Source organism: Camelus dromedarius, chromosome 17 (genome assembly GCF_036321535.1).
Source record: "Camelus dromedarius isolate mCamDro1 chromosome 17, mCamDro1.pat, whole genome shotgun sequence".
Lineage (NCBI taxonomy): Eukaryota > Metazoa > Chordata > Mammalia > Artiodactyla > Camelidae > Camelus > Camelus dromedarius.
In genome coordinates, this window is record NC_087452.1 from 38,994,038 (window position 1) to 39,017,402 (window position 23,365).

The following is a 23,365-nucleotide window of genomic DNA, read 5'->3' on the forward strand; positions in this document are numbered from 1 at the left end:
TTTCACAGGGGACAAGGACAGGGCGTGTACTTCACCTCGGATCGAAGTACAACGTTTTCCTCTTCAAGGTCCTTCAGCTTCTTCTGGAGAGAATCCAGATGGAAGTAATTCTGGACAGAGGAGGACGACTCATTCCTCTTCAACCTGCAGGAGAAAGTACACTTTCTAAGGGGAGAGACATCTCCACCCACCCCTGGCAAACCAAGGGGGGACACAGAAGGGCTGTTTCAAGGAAAGCTCAGGGAATGCACAGGCATGACAGTGACGCATCAGGCTGCTCCCCCACCACGGGAAAAACAAAACCCAAGGGCGCGCAGGATCCCAGCGCTCAGACCCACGTCCCCACCCTTCACGGCCACCCCGCGGAATCCAGGGGAATCAACTCTATTTGAAGCCTAGCCAATGCTGGAATGCCTTCTGTGTGCCAAGAGCTGTACTAAGTACTCTACACGTATGAGCTCATTTAATGCTCACAGCCCTGTGAACTAAGTACTATTATCATCTCCATTCCACAAATGAGGAAACAAGCATAGAGAAGTTAAGTAACTTGGCCATGAGCACACGGCTAGTGAGGCACGGAGCCAAGATCTGAGCACAGGCCATGGGGCTTGAGAGTTCATGTTCCTAACTGGAGACCCTGCTGACTTGGAGAACCCCCTACCCCTTCTGTCCCAAGGACCCACCCTGGCACTGCTGGCTCCAGAACCCCGTATTTCCTCCAACAGCAGAGTCCAGCCTCTCATTCATTAACAGCCAGGCCAGATCAATCTGAGCTGACAAATAAGCACTAAAACTCAGGAAAGGGAAAACTAAAATCCCATGGAAGTAAGAAAATCAATCTGTTGGAAGCACTCGGTGAGGCTTGGCCTGAAGGCTGAGCAGCTGACCCACGTGGCCAGTGAAGGTGACCCTGATCAGGCAGCTCCAAGGACGTGGACCACAGCCAGCCCGAGCCCCGGCCTCCGGCGGCCCCCGTGACTTACGGGGTGGAGCACACGGACTCGGGCTCGCTCTCCTCCGCGGCGCTGGTGTAGAACTGCAGCAGCTCATCCTTCATGGACAGTTCATGCCGGAGCTGTGACACCTGCACAGACACGACAGGCCCATCACGCACTCCCCCAGCGAGACAGCGCCCACCTCGTGCGCACGCACTGACTGCTCAGGGACAATGTCTCTTTGGGTCCTCTTTACAAGTGCAGGCATGTCACTGATTTTGTGCTACTCAAGGAAAACAAAGGGTTGTGTTTGATCCTGTTGAAGAAAACCGCAATTACCTTTTGGCAGAAACCCCTCTGCTTAAATCTGTAGCTTTTACTTTGGTCCAGAGAAGAGGCGAGAAGGGGATGAGAAGGTTCTAGAATGATGGCTAGGGGGACAAGACAGAATATAGGCTGTGCAAGGAGCCACGTGACCAGCTAGGCGAATGCCCAGGGATATGGATCAGAGCACCAAATGAAAGAAGGGGTCATTCACTGCTGCTGAAACCAAATCCCATCTGGGACCAGGACGCTGGCAATGCCAGTTCTGGGTGGGCAGCTACACGCAGCCTGCTCCTCAACCCTTGTTCTCCCACTTGGAAAACCTTGCAGCCCCACCCTGTGACTGCTCCACCCTCACAGGAACCCTGGCCAAGCATGGCCAGCCCTTGCTTTGTACTCAATGATTACAAGATAGGAACTCCAGATACAAGAAGAAAACAGGCAACCGTCAGGAACCGGCTGTGTTGACTAGTGCCAGGACACAGGCAACCGTCAGGAACCGGCTGTGCTGACTAGTGCCAGGATACAGGCAACCGTCAGGAACCGGCTGTGCTGACTAGTGCCAGGACACAGGCAACTGTCAGGAACCGGCTGTGCTGACTAGTGCCAGGACACAGGCAACCGTCAGGAACCGGCTGTGCTGACTAGTGCCAGGATGGTTCTGCAAGTCACGCTTATTTATGCTTCAGGTTTAAAGCGAACAAACCTGAGCCATAAAGACTTTCACCTGCCCCTTCACCATTCAGCACTGATGAACAGGGAGCCAGTGCTGTAAGCGAGAATGATAATTGCTTCAGTTCTTCCCTGTTTCTAATTTGATTTGTGGTCTAGAGTTTATTCCAACTTTCCCACACAACACAGTGACTGTATTTTATTTTCCATGGAGAACCCAGTTTTATGGGCGTAAAGGCTTCAGCTTCAACACCTAGACTGATTACTGAACGGGGTGCCAAAGGGAAACAGGTTTCAAACTCAAAGCTTTTCCAAGGGGGGAAAAAGGCACTTCCACTCCCACAGTGCAGGATCTTCTCTGTGGGAGGCAAGGAAGCCCCAAGCAAGGGCAGCGACGGGGAGGAGCAGCACTAAAGGATGATGGTGACCGTTTACTGGTTCCCGGTGGCCTGTCCCCCTGCTCAGAAGGGGCCGGGGGAGCGGCCATGCTGACCTGCTCTGACACCTGGGAGGAGTCCCGGTCATGATGCTGGAGGCAGGCAAGACGGGAGGCAGCTTTACTTCCCCTAGAACATGACTGTTTTACCTCATCATCTTTTAAAGAAAGCCTGGGGTTAAAACTTCTTTATACAGGGCAGTATGTCAGTTTTATCTAAATAAAGCTGGAAGAAAAAAAAAATCAGTAAAAATTACAAGGCAGGGAGAGTATAGCTCAAGCAGTAGAGAGCATGGTTAGCATGCATGAGGTCCTGGGTTCAAGCCCCGGTACCTTCTCAAATACATACATACATAAACAAACAAACCTAATTACCTCCCATGCCAGAAAAAAATATTTTTTTTAACAAATACATGAAAAATAAAAATTACAGCAAACTCAAGGAAAAAAACTCTCTTAATAGGGCCGACTCATCTGTTCTCATTAGTTTAATATCTGATATGTACTCTATTCGAGGACAATACATTAAACGGATTTTTGGAACATCGAGATTTGCAGATACTAATTACCATCTATAAATAAACAACAAGTTTATAGTGTAGAGCACAGAGAACTATCTTCAATATCTTGCAGTAACCTATAATTAAAAAAATAGGAAAAGGAATATTTGTATGTACACATATGACTGAAACATGCTGCTGTACATCAGAAACAAACAAGACTGTGAACTGACGAGACTTCAATAAAAAAAAATAGTGGCGACTCTATTCCATCATTTTAAAATGATTATTAAACCCAGACAACAAGAGCTGGGAATGAGCCTCAACGAGGAAGAAGTCTGAGTGTATCTGAGGGACATGAACAGGGCAGCCCCTCCTACTGAGAAAGTTTCCGATAGAAAATAAGGGAGAACAAACGAGAAGAAGGAAAGCAAATCAAAGTCTTCACAGTTCAAAATCCACTGCTCGAAGGGCAGTTAGGACGATGGGAAGGAAGCTACCGAGTGGGGCCTGGCTCTAAACTTCCAACTCTGGTCCCAGCAACCCCGCCTGGCTCTGCTGCCTTCCTCCCCCCGCCCACGCCACATCCCTCCCAGGAAACCGGTGCTGCTCCTCTGCAGCCTCAGCCCCAAGTTAGGCCTACACAGGTCATCCTCCCCTCCCCCACCACGATATCCATGAGCCAAGATTTGTATCATGAAAATAGGAGGGTTTCTATTATGACAACAATAGCCTATTTTTGGTAGTGTTTTCCAAACACAAAATTATGCTGTAATGCTGTCAGAGCCATCACCGCCTCACTCTGCAGCATGGCCAGTCCTCGGACCTGGCTCCTTCTCCGCCTGCCCTCGCCCACCCCAGCTCGGGAACCCCACCTCGTTGCTGGAATAGCCTGTGTGTGCTTATCCAAGCTCAGAGTGTCTGTCTCGACCGACGGGATGATCCGGACTCTTGGAGGACAGGGACTGTGGCTGCCCGGGGCTGGGCGCTGGGGGCCTCCTGACCACATGAGGGCTGGCCCTAGCCCCCATGGCCCCATCCACACCATCAGAAGGAGACATAAGAAAACAGAAGGAGCAGCAGGGAGGCAGCTTCCTGAGTGTGTGTGGGAGGGGGCATTTCCCACCAGGACCCCGTCACACCATCACCTTCCTGGCCATGCTCGCAGTGCCCCAGCCCCTGCAGACGCCGCCTCTGCCACCAGCTCCTCACCTCCTCCCTGATGTGCTCAACCTGCTCCTCCAGCAGCTCGTTCCTCTCGGTTAGTGTCTTGTTCTTCTTCAACAACGACTGGCCAATCCGAGCAGCCAACTCTAAATCCCGCTCTTTCTGTGAAAGCAGAAGCGAAAGCAGAGGTTCAGAAGATCCGTGCTTCCTGCAGGAGCCACAGGACTCCAGTGTCAGCTGAGAAAACAAGGTGTTCAGCAGTAACAAAGGAATCACTAATTCGCCACCCAGCCACCAGCATCTGATACCCATTCAGAGAGGAGCATGCTCGGTCCACATAAGGTGCGAGGGCTGCATGGACCCCCAGCAACAAAAGGGAACCTTCCAAGAGAAAGAAAACAAATCTTTTCCTGCCGGGAAAACATACTTCCAAAAACCTTTCTCTACAACTGCTTTTGGTCTCCGTGTAACCACTGGGTCACCTGTCCCCCTGCCTGAGGGCTGTTCTATCACTAGTGCCCAGCACAGGGAAACAGTAACTATATGCTAGATGAATGGACGAATCCAGAAGTTCCAAAGTGCACTTAAAATAAAGCCAAGGCAACCCCTCTGGCACACAATAAGCTGGAATTTCCCGAGTTCCTTCGAGTTGCCCTGTAGGAAACAAATTGTTTAAAGTTACTCTAAAATAGATACAGTCACACATTCCTTTTACTTGGGGGAGGCAGGCTACTTTGGCTTTATTTTAACAGAAATACTTTGAAAATGGAGAAATAATGCATAGAATTGCCCTACTTCAGAGACAAAGACTGTGTTGAAGACACAGAATTTTCTGTTAGTTCAGCTGCTGACATTTGGAGCACAGCAGCGCACAGAGGGAAGTCTTCAGTGGCACCAGAGGTACAGCCGCCTTCACGGGAGGAAAGCTGTCTCCTGACAGGGGGGGCGGGCTCTGTCACCACAGATTCATCCATCTTTGCCGGAGGGACTGTTGGCCACCACAATGAGATTCACTTGCTCACTTTTGGGGAGCGGCAGGAATGGGGAGGAAAACTCCAGAAAACTAAACCCTTTTAAGAAGCCTATGCTAATTATTCTGTTCCCCTGGTATAAAAAGCGGAAGAATGGGGACGCATAGCTTTGAGCAGAAGAAAGCTGGGGAGGAATCCCAGCTTCTGACAACCCCATGGCCTTGGGCCAGTGGCTTCCACTTAACAAGGATCAGGTACCCTCCAGATTTCTGAGTTGGTTTTTTCTTCCAAAACGTAGGTTTATAAACCATCAGTTGGTTGACAATCATTTTAGTCATGACAACTGACATCGTTTTCAATAAAATTCAGCAGCACAGACCTGAAATACCAACATGCATTTCCCATAATAAGGTATCATGTCAAGTTTAAAATCTGCTTGTCACACATTTACTTATATGAATACTGGGTTGCAACCTAAGATGCATTCCTTACAGCGGGTACCAGTCAAAAGGCTAACTGCCCCAGGCGAACTGTTCTGCTCCACAATTTGAGAGTCTGTCTGGGTTCTGACTGAATGTCCCTAGAGCCCAGTTCCCTGGTCTGCGAGATGAGGGAGGGTAGAGGGGCAGACTAGCTTTTATTATTTATTGAGTTGTAAGATTTTTTTAAAAAGCAGCTTTTAGTTTTAACTTCTTACATATCCACCGAATTATTCTACTATCCAACAGTGACACACCTTCCTCTGCTTGTCACAGGAGTTTCGCTGAATTACAAGCAGAGCACTGAAGTCAAAGCACAGTTTGGGAGGACGGGGTTCAGCAGCAATCTGGCTTCTCCAGAGTTCTTGCATGAATGACGGTCTCTCTCCCCTTGGTCTTCCATGGTCCTGAAACCCTCAACTGCTGTCCTGCTGTCTGGGAAGCCAGCCAGGTGTCATGTCAAGTGAGCCACAAATTCTTCCAACTCATTTCCACCATTTGTGCCTCCCCCTCGTCCCCTCCCAGGGAACAAAGGGGGCCAGTGAGTCTGCCTGACCAACCGAGACGCCTGTCTCTATGCACTCATCCGTGCTGCCTACGGCGTCTTCCAAGGAGGGTCCTGATCTCAGTGGCCCTTTATCATTTCTCAGACACAAGAGTATTTGGTATCCGGAGGACAGGACCCACAGGGATCATGCGAGGGAACCCATCTCTCCAGGACCACCTCTGAATTAGCTGAGTGCAGGTGGTCTCGGCTGGCTAACCCTCAGTAACACTGTAGCAAGACTGTCTATTCCCCTTCAAAGTGCGGTTTCCATGAATCTCACTCAGGTCTATTCAATCTCTACCAGAACAAGTCCTCAGACTAAACGCCCAGCAGGTGCTTCACGCCTGTCGGCTCACTGCCTTCTGTTCTGCGTCGCCTGTCATCACGCATCCAAGCTGCTGAGCTCCCGCGCGCACAGACATTTCGTATGCCGTAGCCACATTGTGTATGCAGGTTTCACTGCCAACAAATCAAGCCAAAATCGTAATGATGAAGACAGGCTGGGCAAGGACCTGCTGGAGCCCGTGAAGGATGCTGATGGCTTCCCAGAGCACTTGGGGCTAGAACTCAAGAGGAAGGGGAAGCAGGCAGAGGAAGGAAAACAAATGGATGGGGAGGCCCAACAATGGAGCCCTGTGACCCTCTCCACTACACCCCAAGGCACTCCAAACCTCAGATCTGAGGGCTCCCTTGCTCTACTGAGGGGGCAATTCTCACCTCATCCACACCAAAAATCTAATCTTTATCGTAACATCGAGAAAACACTCTAGGGGGTGGAGGACATAGTTCAGTGGTAGAGCCCACACCTAGCGTGCACCAGGTCCTCGGTTCAATACCTGGTACCTCTATTAATAAGTAAGTAAACCTAATTACCTCCCCTGCCCCCCAGAAAACACTCTGCTGGAAAAAAAAAAAAAGCAAGAAGTTACAGTAAAAATATTCAGAGATAAAATGCGAAACTTAAAAAAGTTATCAGAGTGTCTCTGGTTTTTCCAATTTTTCTAAGGCAACAGGCCAATTGGGTTTCTCTTTGAAAATTTCAGGAATGAAAAAAGAGTCTCATTTTTTACAACCAGCCAACCTATGATAAATATTTACTTCTAAAATCAGGAGAACAGCTAGGAAATGACCATTGGATCAAACTACAGTGAGAGAATGAGACCACAAACAAATTTAGGCCCTTGAAAAGAAGCTATTAAAAGCCTGGTTCTTTTGTTCCGGGAAGCGTGGCCAGGCGGGGCTCGTCTAGTTCTAACTCCCTCCCCAAAGCTCTGTTTCGCTGAAAATTGAAAAGCCTGTGACTTGTGTCTCAGCTTGTGACCAATGAATGCTCACGCTGCCTGGCACAGGCCTGGAGAGGAGCGCAGGCTGCCGCCCACACTGAGCGGCTGACTCATCTCATTCACCAATTTCAGGATCGGAAGCATGACTAAGGGGCCCCCCGGAATAGCCCTCTGCGTGACTGGGGAGGAGGCAGCTTTGCCCAAAGGTAAATTCCGAATAGCAACAAGCCAGGGCAAGCTGCAGAATCCTCGCCCCCTTCAACCCAGAAGCAAACTCCGCACGCGGCCCATGGCTGTGCGCTGGCCCCGCCAGCTCCCCACCTGCGTGTGGCAGGCACGTAAAACCAAAGCAAACCACTCTGGAGGAGGAAATGGAACCAAAGCTAAGAGATGCAGCGCACGGTACAACCATCAAGGTACTGGGGCCCTAAGACTAACCAGGAAACCGCCGACTTGCAAAGAAAAGCGAGGACTCAGGCGTGAGCCTTATCAGGCCGAGGAGGAATGACATTATATGTAAAACACACAGACCACTGCCACGTCAGCTGCTAAAAATAAAACAAAGCAGGCCCAGCTAGGAGCCACCTAAAGAAACTACCCCAAAATATTCTTTTTAGCAACTCAATTTTTTTAAAAAGGATGACTGCATACTTTTTGTGTAGTGACACTCATTTAGGAAGTTAGCTGGGGGTGTTATGTGAAGTGTTGGTAACTAGGATCTGCATCAAGGGCTGCAGGCCCAGCTGTTCTGGAAGTGGTCCTCAAACATCCAAGCCAAGAGGGATGTTGCTCTGTGGAGAGGCCTCACCCAGCACGGCCAGGCCACACCCCACAGGAGCCAAGGACGGTGGGCCACAGGCACTCGCTGAAGAAGCGTCCCGTAAACAAAGAACGTTCATGTTTTTAAGGTAAAAATGTCTCACTGACAATCAACTAACCACATTCCCCTAAATTAAATAAACAGGGCAGTAAACACAGCCAAACGCAACAGGGCCACACGCACAGCGGTTAAGGCCATGCGACCTGGGTGTCTTCTGCCCTCTCAGATGCAGGCCCCTCCACTGCAGGGCGGGGGAAACAGAGGCACTGATGCCTGAGGACTATCGCAGAATTAATGACATGACGCACGGATAACAAACAGCTTGCAGTCAAAGTCTCCCCTTAATAATAAGCATGACCGCGGAAACGGACATTTATCAAAGGCCTGTCATCTCCAAGATTAAAAGCGAGAAAGAAATCACCCAACAAGGTCCCCACCCAGGAGAAACTTCTAACCAATCCAGTTGGATGAACTAAAGCAAACAGAACCAGAGGATGGCTCCCGTGCTCAGGGCTGGTGGGGCCACGGGGATGTGGCAGCTTCAGAGATCCCCAGTGAGCCCTGCAGTGCGACATTCAAAGGCAGGAAAAGACAGAGGTGGCCAAACTGTGCACAAGGTCACGGGCGGGGGAGCGGGAGGCAGGGCCCGATGAGGAGGAGGACTCAGGAACGTGGTCAAGGATGTGGCCTTGAGTGAGGAGTTCGGAGCGCCGGAAGAGGGCCAGGTGAGGACAGAAGGCGTGGGAGGGGGGTGGCTGCAGGGAAGATCAGAACAGAGGGAAACTCAAATCTCACTGCCTGGGCGCCGGGAGCTGGAGTGGTAACCCGGGGAGAAAAATAAAGGTAAAGACACAGGGCCCGCTCAGAAAACTTGATGACTGAGAAGACTTGATGTCAACAGAACGCTGAGAAGAAGTTGAGAAAACCAGTCTCTCAAATACACGAGGCTGATCTACTCTGAAGCAAGTTTCTTAAATTGTTCTTGCCATGCTTATTTGGGGTTATTTCCATGCTGACACTGCACAATAATATTCCCTTCACCTGATGTAAGTAAAAATGAAACAAAATGGAACAAAAATATTACAGAGATGTGGATCCTGAAGTGTTTTCTGACATTTTTTGTATACACTTAAAATATATTGTTAGTAAATATTTTAAGGGGTTTTAAATCTCAAACTGGGTGTTCTATAGCAAGTATTTACATGATATTCTATTTTGCGCCATTAATACATTCCTTTTAAAACCCAAAATACCCTGTACGAAGCTATAGCTACAAAGGCCTACATACAGAGCTACCAGTTCAAAAAAAAGGGTAAAGCCACTAAATGATGCCCTGAGAGGGCCTGAGTTCCGAGACTCTTCACTGAGAAGGACAGTAAGGCACGCTTTAATCAGTATGAATTATTTATCAGTCAGTTACAAACGACTCTGTGCCCCCTCCCCCCCAAACCACTTACCTCTTCAAGAAGCCGAGTTACAGCATCGATGTCATTATATGTCTTAGTCATCTGGCCAACTCTTTCAGCACATAAAACTGCAGGGAAGAAAAATGACAATCAAACTACCGACTGGGCCACAAACCGGCCCAACAAAGGACCCGCCGAAAAAAGTGGTTCTAAAGTTATGCCCGCGTACTGCGCACACAGGGTGGTTCCAGAGAAAAGTCCCAAATTGTGTGGGGTGAGGGGGGCGGGGGGGCTACTCCTCCCCGCAAAGCCCTGCCACTGCGTGCGGGTGTGTGTGTGCATGCGTGCACGTGCGCACTCGGGGGTGGTACTGAGGGCAGGGCGCTGGAGTGGAAAGGGGTCTGGACTCGTATCCGCTCGGCAAACCGAAGTAGGTCAGCAGCGCAGCCACTGATGTGTGAACTGCCAGAAAAGACCCACAGGAGCTAGACCCCACTAATTATAGAGACCCAGCCATGTGGACAGAGTGGGGCCTTCCGAAAGCAGCCCTCGGCATAATTATTTAACAACAGCCTTAGCTGGTCATTTCATAACAGCACAGCCTCCTCTTCCCCAAACAGCCTAAATTCTAAGGCTATGCAACCAGTTTCCAAACCATGAAAACTGGGGTGGTAAGATTCTTCTCCACACTCTTTTCTATTGTAGTTTATTACAAGATATTGACTATCTGGTGCCATACAGTAGGACTTTGTTGCTGGATAGATTTTTTAATCCACACCAAACACACACACACACACACACACACACACACACACACACACACACACACACACACAATTACATGACATATGCCATTCGCTGAGGTCATAAGAGGCTGCCTGCAGGCCACTTGAGGACTGTGTCTTTGCTCTTAGGAGATAAAGGGTGTGCACTGAAAGAAGGCCTTAGTCTCCAGAAAAATCTCAGGGCTGTTTTATTTTAAATCAATCACCAGGAATCCATCTACAGTTCAAACAATGTGAAGGTAGCATGGATTTGATTCTGAGGAGGAAGGAGGAAGTAAAAGCATTTAGGGCCCAAGTGTAACATTTTTTGAAACCTGCCACTTTGGGGCTAAATAATAACTTTGTAGTCACTCCTCATTATTAAGACTCTAGAAAATAATTTTTTTTTTTAACAACGGAAGATTTAGTTCAGCTTTCCCAATGACCCACTTGCAGTCCCAGCCCATGTAAGCCATTTGGGAACTTCCGTGTATTCCTGAACCAAATTCAGTAGCATTACTAACGGCCATCTGCGACTGGAAAGCAATAGGTCTCTAAATATTTTATTAAACGCAAGTAGAGAGCATCCTAGTGGGTGAGCAATGAGAAATCTGATCCGCTGGAATGATTTTCTAGCGTAAGGAGAGACCTGAAATCTGGTTCCAAATCTGAAACCCTCCCCACACAGGGGCCCTGAGAGCCCAGAGAGGGGGCTCCCCTGCCGGCCTCTCCTCCACCCAGGACTTAACGGCAGGACAGGAACCATCCGGCTGCTGGCTGGAGGGAAGGGCACTGCCTCAGACACTTCCTTCCCTTCCCTTCCCACAAGGAAAAGCAAGGGAGATGTTCAGGGTTGGTTTAAACCACAATTTAACCTGATGGAGATGGAGTCCAGGCTCAAATTGCTCTAAATAGTTCATCAGCTCAAGGTCACAAGAAATCCTTAAGTGAAGATTTCCATGCCACGGGCAGGAGTGGGTTTCACGCTGCACAGCTGTGACATTTGACAACAATGCAGACAGACACACTGGAGCCCTGCAGCCAGCTCCCTGGAGGAGAGCGCCGTGCGCCCAGTCATCACGGACCACGGCAGCTACAAAGGCCTCTGTGTTGAAGCCTGTGCTGTGACTTCAGGGCCAGCTAATTCCCCTCCTTGCTTTCCTCAAAGGACCAAGTCCTCTGCTTTCCTACAAAAAAAGACAATCAGGCTACCTTTTAAACTAATCTTGGCTCTGTGTCACCCGCACCTAACAGAACAAGAATCGGAGGGCCTTTTTGCTCTGGGATCATATTAATCAGAAATTATGCTTACACTTTTAAAGCTATTTTCTTGAACTGAAATCACTGTGGTTGATCATGTGTAGATAATCACATGCAGATGTAAGAGATAACGGAGATTCCACATACCCCTTACCAAAGTTTCCCCCGATAGGAACATGTTGTAAAATCATATCACAACCAGGGTACTGACATCCATACAATCCAGGAATCTGACTCAGATTTCTGCAGTGTTACCTTGTAAGGATTGTGTGTGCACACATATGCACGCCCACCTACATGGGACTATTAGGCTCTGTATGATTTTATTGCTTGTGTAGGTTCATGTATCCACTGCCACGAGGATCCCCTGTATTGTTATAAACCTGGTTTTAAAAAGCTTTTCCACTCTTGGGCATAGATCCAAAGGGAACTCTAATCCGAAAAGATACATGTATCCCAGTGTTCACAGCAGCCCTATATACAATAGCCAAGACATGGAAGCAACCTTAATGTCCATCGACAGATGACTGGATAAAAAAGTTGTAGTATTTTTATACAATGGAATACTACTCCGCCATAAAAAAGAATAAAATATTGCCATTGCAGCAACATGGATGGACTGGAGATCGTCACTCTAAGTAAAGTAAGCCAGAAAGAGAAAGAAAAATACCATACGGTATCACTCATATATGGAATCCAAAAAAAAAAAAAAAAAAGACACAAATGAACTTATTTACAAAACAGACTCACAGACATAGAAAAAAAACTTATGGTAATCGGGGCAGGGTAGGGGAAGAACTCGTCCAATGTCACACAGGTAACAAATGGTGAACTTCAAAGTGAAAAGAGACTCCTAAAGGACCAGCAGCTAATATTTATGGAGTCCCTGCTCTGTCTGGGGATTTAATGTGCTTTTTTTTTCATCTACTCCTCACAACAACCCTACAAGGTAGGCGCTATCATGGTGACTACTCCTTGGATGAGAAAACCGAGGCTCAGAGAAGTTAAGGACCCGACCAAGGTCACGGCAACTGAGGCTGTGGGCAGGGGCTGAGCCCAGGCCAGTCTGGTTCCTGTGCTGAACTAGGGAGCCACAAAGGATGCAAGGGTGAGGTTGAGGCCAGCACAGATCAGCGGTGTTTAGGAAGTATAAAGAAAGCAAAAAGTAGCTGTGGCTTGGCCAGGTCCCGGACCCCCAAGCTCTGAGGCCCAGGTTTTCACAGGAGACTCTCCCGAGGCCGCGAGGCCACAGGTCCTGACAAGTCCTGTAATTGTGTGTCTCGGGTTTCCTCTTCCAAGAAGTGAGGAATCACAAATGACGTTTAAATCGTAAGACAAAGGCAGGCTTTTCAAGCACCAATTTTCTAGATACTCAACCTACAATAAACCATCTCAAGTTCCTCTCTCCATGGGAATGGTATTTCAAACACAGGTTCCAAGTCTGACCAAGGGAGCTCGACCATGTAAATCCATTTCCAGCCAAAAGGTGTCCAAAACAAACACAAAGTAAAAGAGCAGCCATAACCTCTATAATAACTTAATATGAGAAAACTAGGGCCCAAGTCCCTGAAAAAGAAGTTGAACACACCAACTGCAGCAAAGCACACGTCTAGCAGGAACAAACACGGAAGGACGCCTGCTGTCGGGGACCAGGCTCTGCGCTGAACAAGACAGAGCCCCCCCACCCCTGAAGGTACACAGAACACAGGAGCCCACGGGCCCTGTCAGGGCGGCCCTGGGCGGAGGTATAGGTGTGAGAGGCCTGGCAAGCCCCTTTAAAGAGTATGGGCTTTTATTGGGGGACAGTGGGAAACCACTGGAGGGCTTCAAAGGGGCAGTGTCCACAGGGGGGTTCTACTTTGGAGAACATTCTGGCTACAGTGCAGAGAAATGGGGGGGGAGGTTTGAACAGCATCAAGGCCGTTAACTAACCTGAGAAAATCCTGGGTGGCTGTGGGAGTGGAGGGAAGTGGTCTCTTCTGGAGAGAGTTAGGGGAGGCCAATCCACAAAGTATAGGATCTGGGCTTCTCACTGGGACAAAGGGGAGATGGACACTCCACTTCCTGGGCCTCGCGTGCCCCTGGGAGGTGGGCACGTGAGGATGAAGGTCAGAAGCACGAGGGGGCTGCCCCAGTGAACCCACTGGCATCGGGACCACCGCTGGGGTCACCGTGGAATCACATGCCAGGCAGAGGGCTGTCCACAACCACAGCAGCTGGGGGCCCACCTGGAAGGAACACCCTCCTGGGGGCTGGAGGTGTGCAGTCTTGGTTCAGTAGAATCCCCTTCGAGATGAGAAGAGAACCAAGTGTTTATTCATGGGATGGCAGGTGGAATCGTGAAGCCCCAAATCAGCTGAGTAGCCCTGGGCTAGCTGACCGGGCAGAGGACACCCAGGACTGGGCTGTCACAGCCAAACAGGGGTGAGGAGTGGGGCGCAGCCCTGAGGGGCACTCTTGTTTGAAAATCAGTAACGCAACTTTTACAGGGTGAATTAAACTGTGTCCAAAGTGGTTTTGAGAATAAATGCTGGCATCCATTCTCCAGCTCCTGTTCAGATACGAGACTCCAGCCAAGAAATCCCTAAGAGCCATGGTGTGTAGTCCCTGAACAGAAGTGAATTCCTGCCCAATGCTAAGAATTCCAGCCGGTGGGAGGCTCTGGGATCAAGGCCCAAAAGCAATCCCCACAGGGAAGGGAACACCTGGGCCGTGGGTGGTGGTGAAGGAGGAGGGGGCTCCAGGGTTTCATGGAGCACCGTGTAAGCCCTGGGGCAGGGGCTCTGGCAGCTGCAGCGGGAGGTCAGAGGCGGAGCCCAGGAGGCACGGAGGGGTGGGCAGGGAGGTTCTAGCACAGCAACCTGCACTCCGTAAGGAATCTGTGTTTTGTTGTCACATTAACAGGCTTGATGCAGCACCTTGACACTTTGGCCTTATCGGTCTTCTCCAAGAAATTGGCAGAACTCACGTTCTGTATTTCAGTGGAAAGATTCTCATAAAGTTGTTAGAACAATCAGCTCTCGTCACTTCTTAACCTAATTTTAAAAACATTTCTCCTCTGCCAGTTTGTATCTTTGGAGCAAATGAATGCATATTTTACACATGCGAGTGTGTATATATACATAAACTATGTATTTATAAATACATGTATATATAAATGTGTATTTCTATATAAATATCCCAAGCCGTCAAGTGGACCGTTCCTTATAACTCAATGGCCAAGTAGCCAACATCCATGGATGATAAGATATTCATGACTGCCTATGACACTTGGATTTTGGGTTGAGTTTTGGCTATGTGTTCTACCTTAGTTTATTTCTTTTAATTAATTAGAACATTGTTTTCAATCTTTTTTTTTTTAAGAACCTGACCTCCAGTCCCCCCTCCACAATCACTTCTCCTCCCGTCTCCTGTACCTTACCATCAGTTTTTTAAAAAGTCAATTTTACTTTCTGTAATTTTTATTATAAAAAGGATAGACTTAATGAATAAACTTTCAAGATAGACACATACCTCCAAGAAACTGTGATGTGCCCAGTGGAGATGGGAACTGGTACTCAGGTGTCATGGAGAATGGCCTGTGGACCAGCCAGTTATCCCTGTCTCCTTTCAACCAGTAGCAGAAGCAGGTGCCAGTTGAAAAGCAGCCCTACTATGTCCCCCGATCCTCCAAGAAGCAAATCCAGTAAATACTTCCTCCCTGTTCACAGGGGCAACGGGCCGAAGGTTCAGAATCCAAGAGCCACAGCTGAAAAGCTTTCCATGAATTCTACATGAGTCACCACCGAAGCCAAGCTTCCAGACATTACAAAATAGATGCCCCTTTAAAGTTCTGTCTACAGGCTTCTGAATTTAAATTGTCAACGCTCCATCTTAAAAAGCCTCCCCAGCTCTGCCACTGCCTACGAGCAGCAGCTTCAATGCAAAGACACACAGGGACCAGCCTCCCCCGTCCCCCACCTCTCTCTCTTGCCTCCCACCGGCTACCCCTGCTCCAGCACAGCTGGTCCATACCCAGGGGTGCCACTCTCAGAGGGCTGGCCTGGCGCCCTGTGTGCCTGCTATTTCCCTCTGTAGGGACTGTGTTTCTGCCACTTCTCCATCTGGGCAGCTCCTGCTTTTCCCCATGGCCCGGCAGGAAGACGGCACCTCCATGGAGTTGACAGCCTAGCCGAGTCTCAGCCATTCCGTTCGCTGCTGTACAAACTGTGCCTTTTACAGTTGGTCTTCCCTGAGAAGACACCCAGCAGACATGAGAACTGGGCCAATCTGGCAAAGCATTTTTGATACAGGGTGGGGGGCCTTTTTTTTTTAAATGGAGGTACTGGGGATTGAACCCAGGACCTTGTGCATGTTAAGCACAAGCTCTACCCCTGATCTATACCCTCCCCCTCACCCTGGGGAACATCTTTAAATGGCTGCTTTGACCCAGCTACACAGCAGCAAGTCCCACTTATCTCAGCCAGACCAGTGCTGGTGGGTTAGACACACGTATCCCCACACTTTAGAGCAGGGAAACAGGCTCTGAAGTTAGATAAATTGCCTAAGACCACCAAGACTTAAAAACTTCCCTAGGTATCTGCCCAAAAGAAATCACAACATACGTCCACATAAAAACTGAACACATGTTTACAGTGGCATTACTTATCTTAGCCAAAGAGCAGAAACAACCCCAGCGACTCTTGACTGGTGAATGAATAAACAAAATGTGGAATATATGCCTGAAATGGAATGTTATTCAGCCATAAAATGGAATGAGGTCCTGATACATGCCTCAACACGGACAAGCCTCAAAAACCTGACGCTCAGTAGAAGCCAGACACTGTATGACCCCACATATGAAGTATCCAGTAGAGGCAACTCGCAGAGACAGAATGCAGACCAGTGGTTCCCTGGGGTTGGGAGCAGGAATGGAGATTAACCATAAACAGGCATGAGGAAGCTTACTGAGGCAGGGGTGGGGTAGGGGATGTAAACATAATTGTTCTGACACTGAATTCTGGTGATGGTTGCCAACACAGTAAATTTACTAAAAAGCATTAGCTTCTTCACTTCAAATGGGTGGTCTGTATGGTATGTAAATTATACCTCAATATTTTAACTTACTACCAAATAACACACAGACAAGCACCCCTGAACCCCATATTCCATTCCATCCACTCCTCAGCAACACGACAAGGGAAACACTCTTTCATGATCTCATGACTGAGACTTCCTCAAGCCACAAGAACGTTCTCAGGCAGTAAAATTGTTTGGGACCAACACATCACCCAGGAGAAAATCAGCACCGAAAAACAGCCCATAAGCGTCCTAATCTGCCCCACTCAGACTGGACTATTTTTAATTAGATAATTGTGAAAACTGTTTGGTCAGATGGCAGAAGGTCACGATACATCCACAAGGAAACTGATAGCCAGCTCCCTCCAGTTTTCACCCTTCTCCCAAGTTACAGCCAATCCCCGAGATTCAGCCGTGCTCCTCCCTCGGCTGCTGCCCTTCAACGTCTATCTTCAAAAGAATTTAGACTTGGCCCAACAGCCCGAGTGTATTAACTACTAAGACCCCAAAGACACATTATTTGGTTTAAAAAAAACAATAAAACGTAACTATTTTAACACAGCCCTTGAAGTAGGCACAGGAATAGGGTGAGGGCCCCTAGGACTTGGTAATAAAAAGCAGTACTCATTTGTCAGTAATTAAAACAAAAGGGGAAAAAAAGGCAGAACAAATTCTTGATATTCTTGTCTAAAAGGTTTCATGTCAAAAATGGCCACAGCCATAACGAACCCAATTCTTACAAATGTCCCAGATCCCTTCCCGCCTGTGTAAGTCACATGATGGCAGCTGAGTCTTATTCATCTGGGGCCCAACACATTGATGCTCAAAAACATGGAAGCTTTTGTTTTACTCCCAGGCCAGTCTTTACACAGAAAGGCTCATTTCTAACCAACACGTCAAAGGGGGTGAATATATAAAAGCCCTGGCATGTACCTTACCACCCCCGATGAGCATGTGTCCTGGGGAGCCACCTCCACTCCCAGGCTTCCTGCATGAAACAAGAAGCCATCTGGAGAGGGGCAATCAAGTTCAAGTCCAATGTGACACAAGGAAAAGGCACAAAACTGCTAAGAAAGAAGTTGCATTAACAGAAAGGCATCAACTAATCAGCAGCTGTGGTCTAAAGCCAGAAGCAGTGGGCAGACTGCCGGCCCTGACTCCTCTCAGGTGAAAGGTGCTGGTTTATCGTGGTGCCTTCAGACAATTCTGGGATGGTGTAGTGGCAGAGGCCAGCCCAGAGCCCAGCCCACTACAAAGAGCGGTCCATTCAGCCGTCACCGGCACCGGCGTGGTGCCCACTCTGTGCACTGGGAGGCAGGAACGAGGTCAGCTTTGTCCAAGGCCAGCCCTGGGGTGATACTGGTACCCGAACCCCAGTAAGAGAGCTGCCCTGAGCAAGGGACATCACTGGAGGCCTGTGTCGGGTAGCCATGGATACTAACAAACCAAGCCCAGACTGAAACCAACATAATGAAAACCACAAGCAGAGAGACCTTTGTAACAGTGCTGAGGTCAGTGATGATAAGCGGAGCCAGCAACTTTCTCTTCCGGGAGCCCACAGGAGAGAGTCCTACACAGCAGTGCTGCTGGCTACGCCGTGTCAGTATAGACGCCAGGGCCCCGGCCTGATGGCTCCTTCTCCGGGGCAGGCTTTCCCACCCCACAAGGCATCACAACCACCTCTGGGACTCAGCACACCTGAGTCTGGCCATTCTCCACTCTGCCCAGCCGGTCCCCTGTCCCCTGCAGCCCCAGGATGAAGAAGGCATTCTGTTTGTGCAGCTCCTTGGACCAACTGGAGGGTTTGGACACGTGGGGCTGGCCCGAGGCACGCCATCAGGCTCTGGGTTCCCACTGCCAAATGGCCAAATGGCACTGTCTTTATCTCGGTTTTTGCAGATGATAATTATGGGTTAGTGCTCAAAACTGCCCTTTGTGCAAAAGATGGACATGCTGACCATCAGCAGCCACCACTCAGGAAGGACGTGCGCTCTCTCACAGTCTCGGGCTCAGAAAACAATCATGCTGAGAGCACTCAGTGAACCCCACCCTGTTCCACAGGCTCCTTTCAAATCCTGCCACCTGAGGGCAGTCAAAAATGACACCTGCCAGGAACTGAGGGACCAATCTTGCAGTTGGGCAACAGCCTCAGAAGCATCCAGGCGAGAAAACATTACAAAGTCAGGCTTCTTTAGAGCTCTTTGAGAAAGCAGCAGGAAACTGCCATGCAACCACAAGGCGACATGACTCCATTCTCCAGTGTCTTCCTGCTGCTCGGGCCACTGCTCGGGCAAAGACAGGGCGTGACCACTTCACTCAAAGCGGGCACTGTGGTTCCCGCCTGCTTGGGATCACCCTGAGCACAGGGGCTGGGGGAAACCAGCAAAGCCCCGCTCCAGGAACACCACTCAGCAAGAAAGCGCTGGAGATCAGTTCCTGCACAGTGCAAGTCTTCAGTCACCAGAAGACACAGAGGCTAGATATTTTCTCTCCTGAGGACACTGAGAGCAATGCTGTGTCTGACAGCCGTGTGATCCGAGCAACCTCCTTCTCCGCGTGCCTGGTCTCCCCGTGAGCGCCCACATTGTGGGCTACAAGGATCACATGGATAATGTGAGGGAAGGGTCTATGGGTCTATTAGCTGAGAGCCTGGTGTGACAGAGGGCAGACCCCAAGGCAGGGTGAGGGCCCGGCTCTGTGCTTACAGCCCTGGGACTCTGGGCAATTTATCAGAGCCTCAGATGATTTGACTGTAAAATGGGAATAATGTTTATTTCAAAAGCTGTTTTGAAGATTAAATGGGTGACATCAGAAAGTATCTATCACCCTCATAAGGTGACTGAGAGGGAACAACAAATGTCTCCTGTATCCATAGCTACCAATATTACTGTTACCCCAAACTAATTCTGTCCCTCAGTTTGCAATCAGAAGTATCTCTTTCAGAATCATTAACCATGCAGACACCCACCTGAACCACTTCAGAATCCAGGGAACATGGTGACCCCTACATCTTGCAACGTATTTTCACGCATGCAAGAGAAGACAAGAGTGGGCTTATGGGGTCAGAGTAAAACAGGGTCCTACCCAGGAAACAGGACAGGGCAGGCTTCCAGCAAAAATGGACACAGAAACCAGGCCTTCCGAAGCAAACCTTTGTCTTCCTCATCTTCAGGGCAGAGCAAACCTTGTGAATTTTATTTTACAAAGAGAAGTAAGCACATTGGCAATGAAGTCCAGTCGGCATTCCACACCCGTGGGTCCTACCTATGCAGACTCAACTAACCCTGGATCGAAAATATTCAGAAACAAAGAAAAATTCAGAAAGTGCCAGAAAGCAAAACCTGAATTTGCTGTGCTGGCGACTTTACATAGCACTTACATCGTATTAGGTATTATAAGCAATCTAGAGTAGATTTTAAGCACATGGGAGAATGTGTGTAGTTTATAGGCAGATACTACACCCTTTTATATAAGGGACTTCAGCATCCGTGGATTTTGGTATCTGAGGGGGTCCTGGAACCAATCCCCTGTGAATACGAAGGGACGGATGACTGTATCTTTCTCTTGCAGTTACTGTCCTGAAAGTATCAACACTTCACCTGAAGGACTGCTAAAAATATTTTATTAGAAAAAGGAGGGAAATTAGATGGGAACAAATAAGAGACAAGGAAGAGACTAACTGTCTATCTTAAGACGACAAATGCAGAAAGGGGTTTGCCCCGCCCCACTGAATGCGATCACCACGTAGAGTGCCCGGCATCTGTGAGAGGTGGACCAGCACAGGACAGTGTGTGCTGCCGTCACCCAGACGGTGTGTTAAAACCCAGACAGACAGCTGGGCCCCACCCCAGAGATTCTGACTCAGCAGGTCTGGGGCGGGGCCCGAGAATGTGCATTTCTCACACATTCCCAGGTGATGCAGCTGCTGCTGCTGCTGGCCGGCCGGGGAACCCACTGTGACTACTGGTAGCACAGGAGTTAAGAGGAGTCTTTGTAGGGCCTTAGAGCTCGTTTACACAGGCTGAAGCCACTTACTAGCTGTACGATGAATTGCTTAAGTTTCCTCTTATAAACCTATGAAATGAAAAATTGTAACCTCCCATGGTTATTTTAAGGATTAAATGCCTGAACCCCTTAAAGCACTTGCAGTGGTACCCGGCACGTAGTGAGTACATAAGAATCATCAGCTCTCACCATCACTGTCATCTGGCTCTCAGTTTTTAAAAATTAAAAAAAAAAGTTTAAATATATAGATAGAGGAAATATATATAAATATATTTTTTTCTTCTCTTGACTAGGATACAGAATGCTGCTCTAGAACTGAGTATAACCTCTCCTTTAGACTCATGATTGATTTTTAAAATCACTGTATTATAGGCTTTCAGACAGCAGTTCATCTCATATGCCCTGAAGATCTTGTTAAAACGCAGATTCTGACTCAGTGGGTCTGGGTTGGGGCCCGAGAGTCTGCACGTCTACCGAGCTCCCAGGAGATGCAGGTACCTAGGCTGCATGCTGAGTGGCCAGGCTTTAAGGGACACAAGCTGACCCAGTGAAGTCCGGCCTGGCCCTAGTTCTGTAAGAGCAGACAGACGCCTTCCTCTTGATCACTTCCAGGAACCCAGCAAACACAGTCCCCGTCGGTCTGTCACTCCTCTCTCCTTTCCCCTCCAAAGTCTCCTTCATCATAGGACCGGGTGGGGCACCCAGCCTTAGCAGGGAGCCCCCTTGCTCTCATTTGGCTGTTTCCACCCTACCCCTCCTTTCTCCAATTAAATACTTTTAACTGCCCAGCAGGTGAAGTGCTAATATTTTCATGCCTGGAACCTCAGAAGAAAAACACTTCTGGTAGATGGGTACTTATAAATTATTTTAAAAATAAAAGTTATGCTGAGACATGAAAATAGGCCATCACAGAGCAGAATTTTGAGAAAGTATTCTAACTGCTTTTACTCAAGACCCAAAAAACATCCATGTAGCCACTCCTTAAAACAGCCTGTTTCACCCCACAAGTCTCTTTCTCTGGGCTGTGAAAGACCCAGAAGCTCAGTTAGGAAACTCACACCCAGCATTTGGGTATAGCTTTCTGTAATACCTCCCTCTTCTCCAAAAGCAGTATGCCTCTGAGAGAGCCCACTGCTGGGTTCCCAGGTCATCTCAGCGTAAGCCCTTGTACTTTTCTATCTGAAGTATTTCTAAGTTTAAAAAAAAAAATCCCTATTTCAAATCGGTGATGAGTGGTTTTTAAAAATAAACAATTTTCTAAAGTAAACAAAAACATTATTTAATTGCTCAGTCTCTTGTCTGTTAACCCGCCAAAACCCGTTCGGTCAGAAGAAAATAATTAAAACAGAGTGCTGGAATGCCACAAAGGGGGGAAAAAACCCTGCTATTTGCAGTAACAAGTATGAACTTCAAAGACCTTAGTTAAGCAACAGAAGCTACACAAAATATACACACTGTTCAATTCCATTTACATAGATCCAGAACAGGCTGAGGTGATACAAGTCAGGACAGAGGTGTCCCAGGAGGGAGGGGTAAACTAGAAAGAGGGACAAGGGGACTTTCCAGGGTGCTGGAAATGCAGCTTCTCTCGTGGTGGCTTTACATGAATGTCATTCAGTCATTCACCACCTAAAGTCTGTGTACTTGACCTTATACCCCACTAAGAAAACAAGGCTGCTGTGAGATCAGTAAAACAGCCAGATCTGTATACACACTTAAGGGAAAGGATCAGACTGGAGCAAAGAACAGAATTTACCCTCTTCCAAGAGGTCCAGGGTTTCATGCTGCTCTTGGATGGGCTTCGTCTCTTCATCCTGGCAGTCATACTCAAAACATTCTTCCTCCCCTCCCATGTCTCTCAGGGACATTGCTGAAGTCACCCCAAAGCCCAAACATCACCTTAAGGGGCTGCCCTTAGGAGAGCTCCTGGCTGCCTGCCCGGAGGAGGCATTGGGGCCGGGGCCCCTAGGGCACACGCTGGGCTCTGGCCAAGCCGTGGACATGCCCTGGCTCAGCTGGAGTGGAGGGCATGCATAGGGCCACTGGCCCATTGTCACCCAGGACGGACCCGGAAGGGGGTGGCTCCCACAGCCAGGAGGTGGGGCAGAGGTTCCAGAAGCACCTATCGGAATGGGAATGCCCTGCCCAGCCCTGGGGTGACCCTACCAGGTGCTGTGGAGTCAGAGGGGAGGCCAGCAGGCAGGTGCACGGCCTCGGGCCAGCTCTCTGCATCCAGATTCTTCTCCTGCCTTTCCTCCCCTGGAAGCAACGAGGAATGGTAGCTTCTGGAAGTTTCATAGCATTGCACAGAGGAATACCAACCACGCCTTTAGCAGGTACACCTGTTTAAAGGTGGGGCTCTAGTGGAGGAGGTGCCCCGGCAAATGACTTCCCAGTACCCTCCGATGAGAGAGTCCCTGTGGGCGTGCCTCAAAAGCTGAGACAAGTATGACTGTGACAACAGCCTGACACAGGGTTGCACCGGGAAGGAAGTGTTCATTCTGGTTCCTAGCAAGAGGAAACAAAAAAACTGCAGTAACCATTGCCTGTGTTAAGCTGAATTCATCCTAGTCTTTCTTTGGTAATAATATACTGCATTTGCTCGTTTTTAAACTGCGTTTTGTAAATCCTGCTCTCACCGTACATCTGTGTATTCACAGTCAAATTTATAAAGATCTTTTCTAATTGCTAGGGTTAAGGGAGAAAAAAAGCTAGAGCCTAACAGTTTGCCATGCTGT

General features: G+C 48.7%; 1 protein-coding gene across 19 annotated transcripts in view; it reads right to left on the minus strand.

Annotated features, from left to right (window-relative positions):
- TRAK1 (trafficking kinesin protein 1) overlaps nucleotides 1-23,365 on the minus strand; it is a 116,324-nt gene that overhangs the window by 34,979 nt on the left and 57,980 nt on the right. For 16 of the 19 annotated variants that reach the window (XR_010384901.1, XR_010384900.1, XR_010384903.1 and 13 more), the window contains 4 exons: nucleotides 9,592-9,668; nucleotides 4,080-4,196; nucleotides 984-1,084; nucleotides 36-144 (listed from right to left, as the gene is read on the minus strand). Coding sequence is in view for 14 of the 19 variants with exons in the window: in XM_031470038.2 (XP_031325898.1) it covers nucleotides 36-144; nucleotides 984-1,084; nucleotides 4,080-4,196; nucleotides 9,592-9,668 (404 nt within the window). In the remaining 5 variants the exon portion in view is untranslated. Of the gene's footprint in view, nucleotides 1-35; nucleotides 145-983; nucleotides 1,085-4,079; nucleotides 4,197-9,591; nucleotides 9,669-22,383; nucleotides 22,644-23,365 lie in introns of those variants that run through there. The other 3 variants (XR_010384902.1, XM_031470039.2, XM_064496681.1) reach the window with 3 other exon arrangements.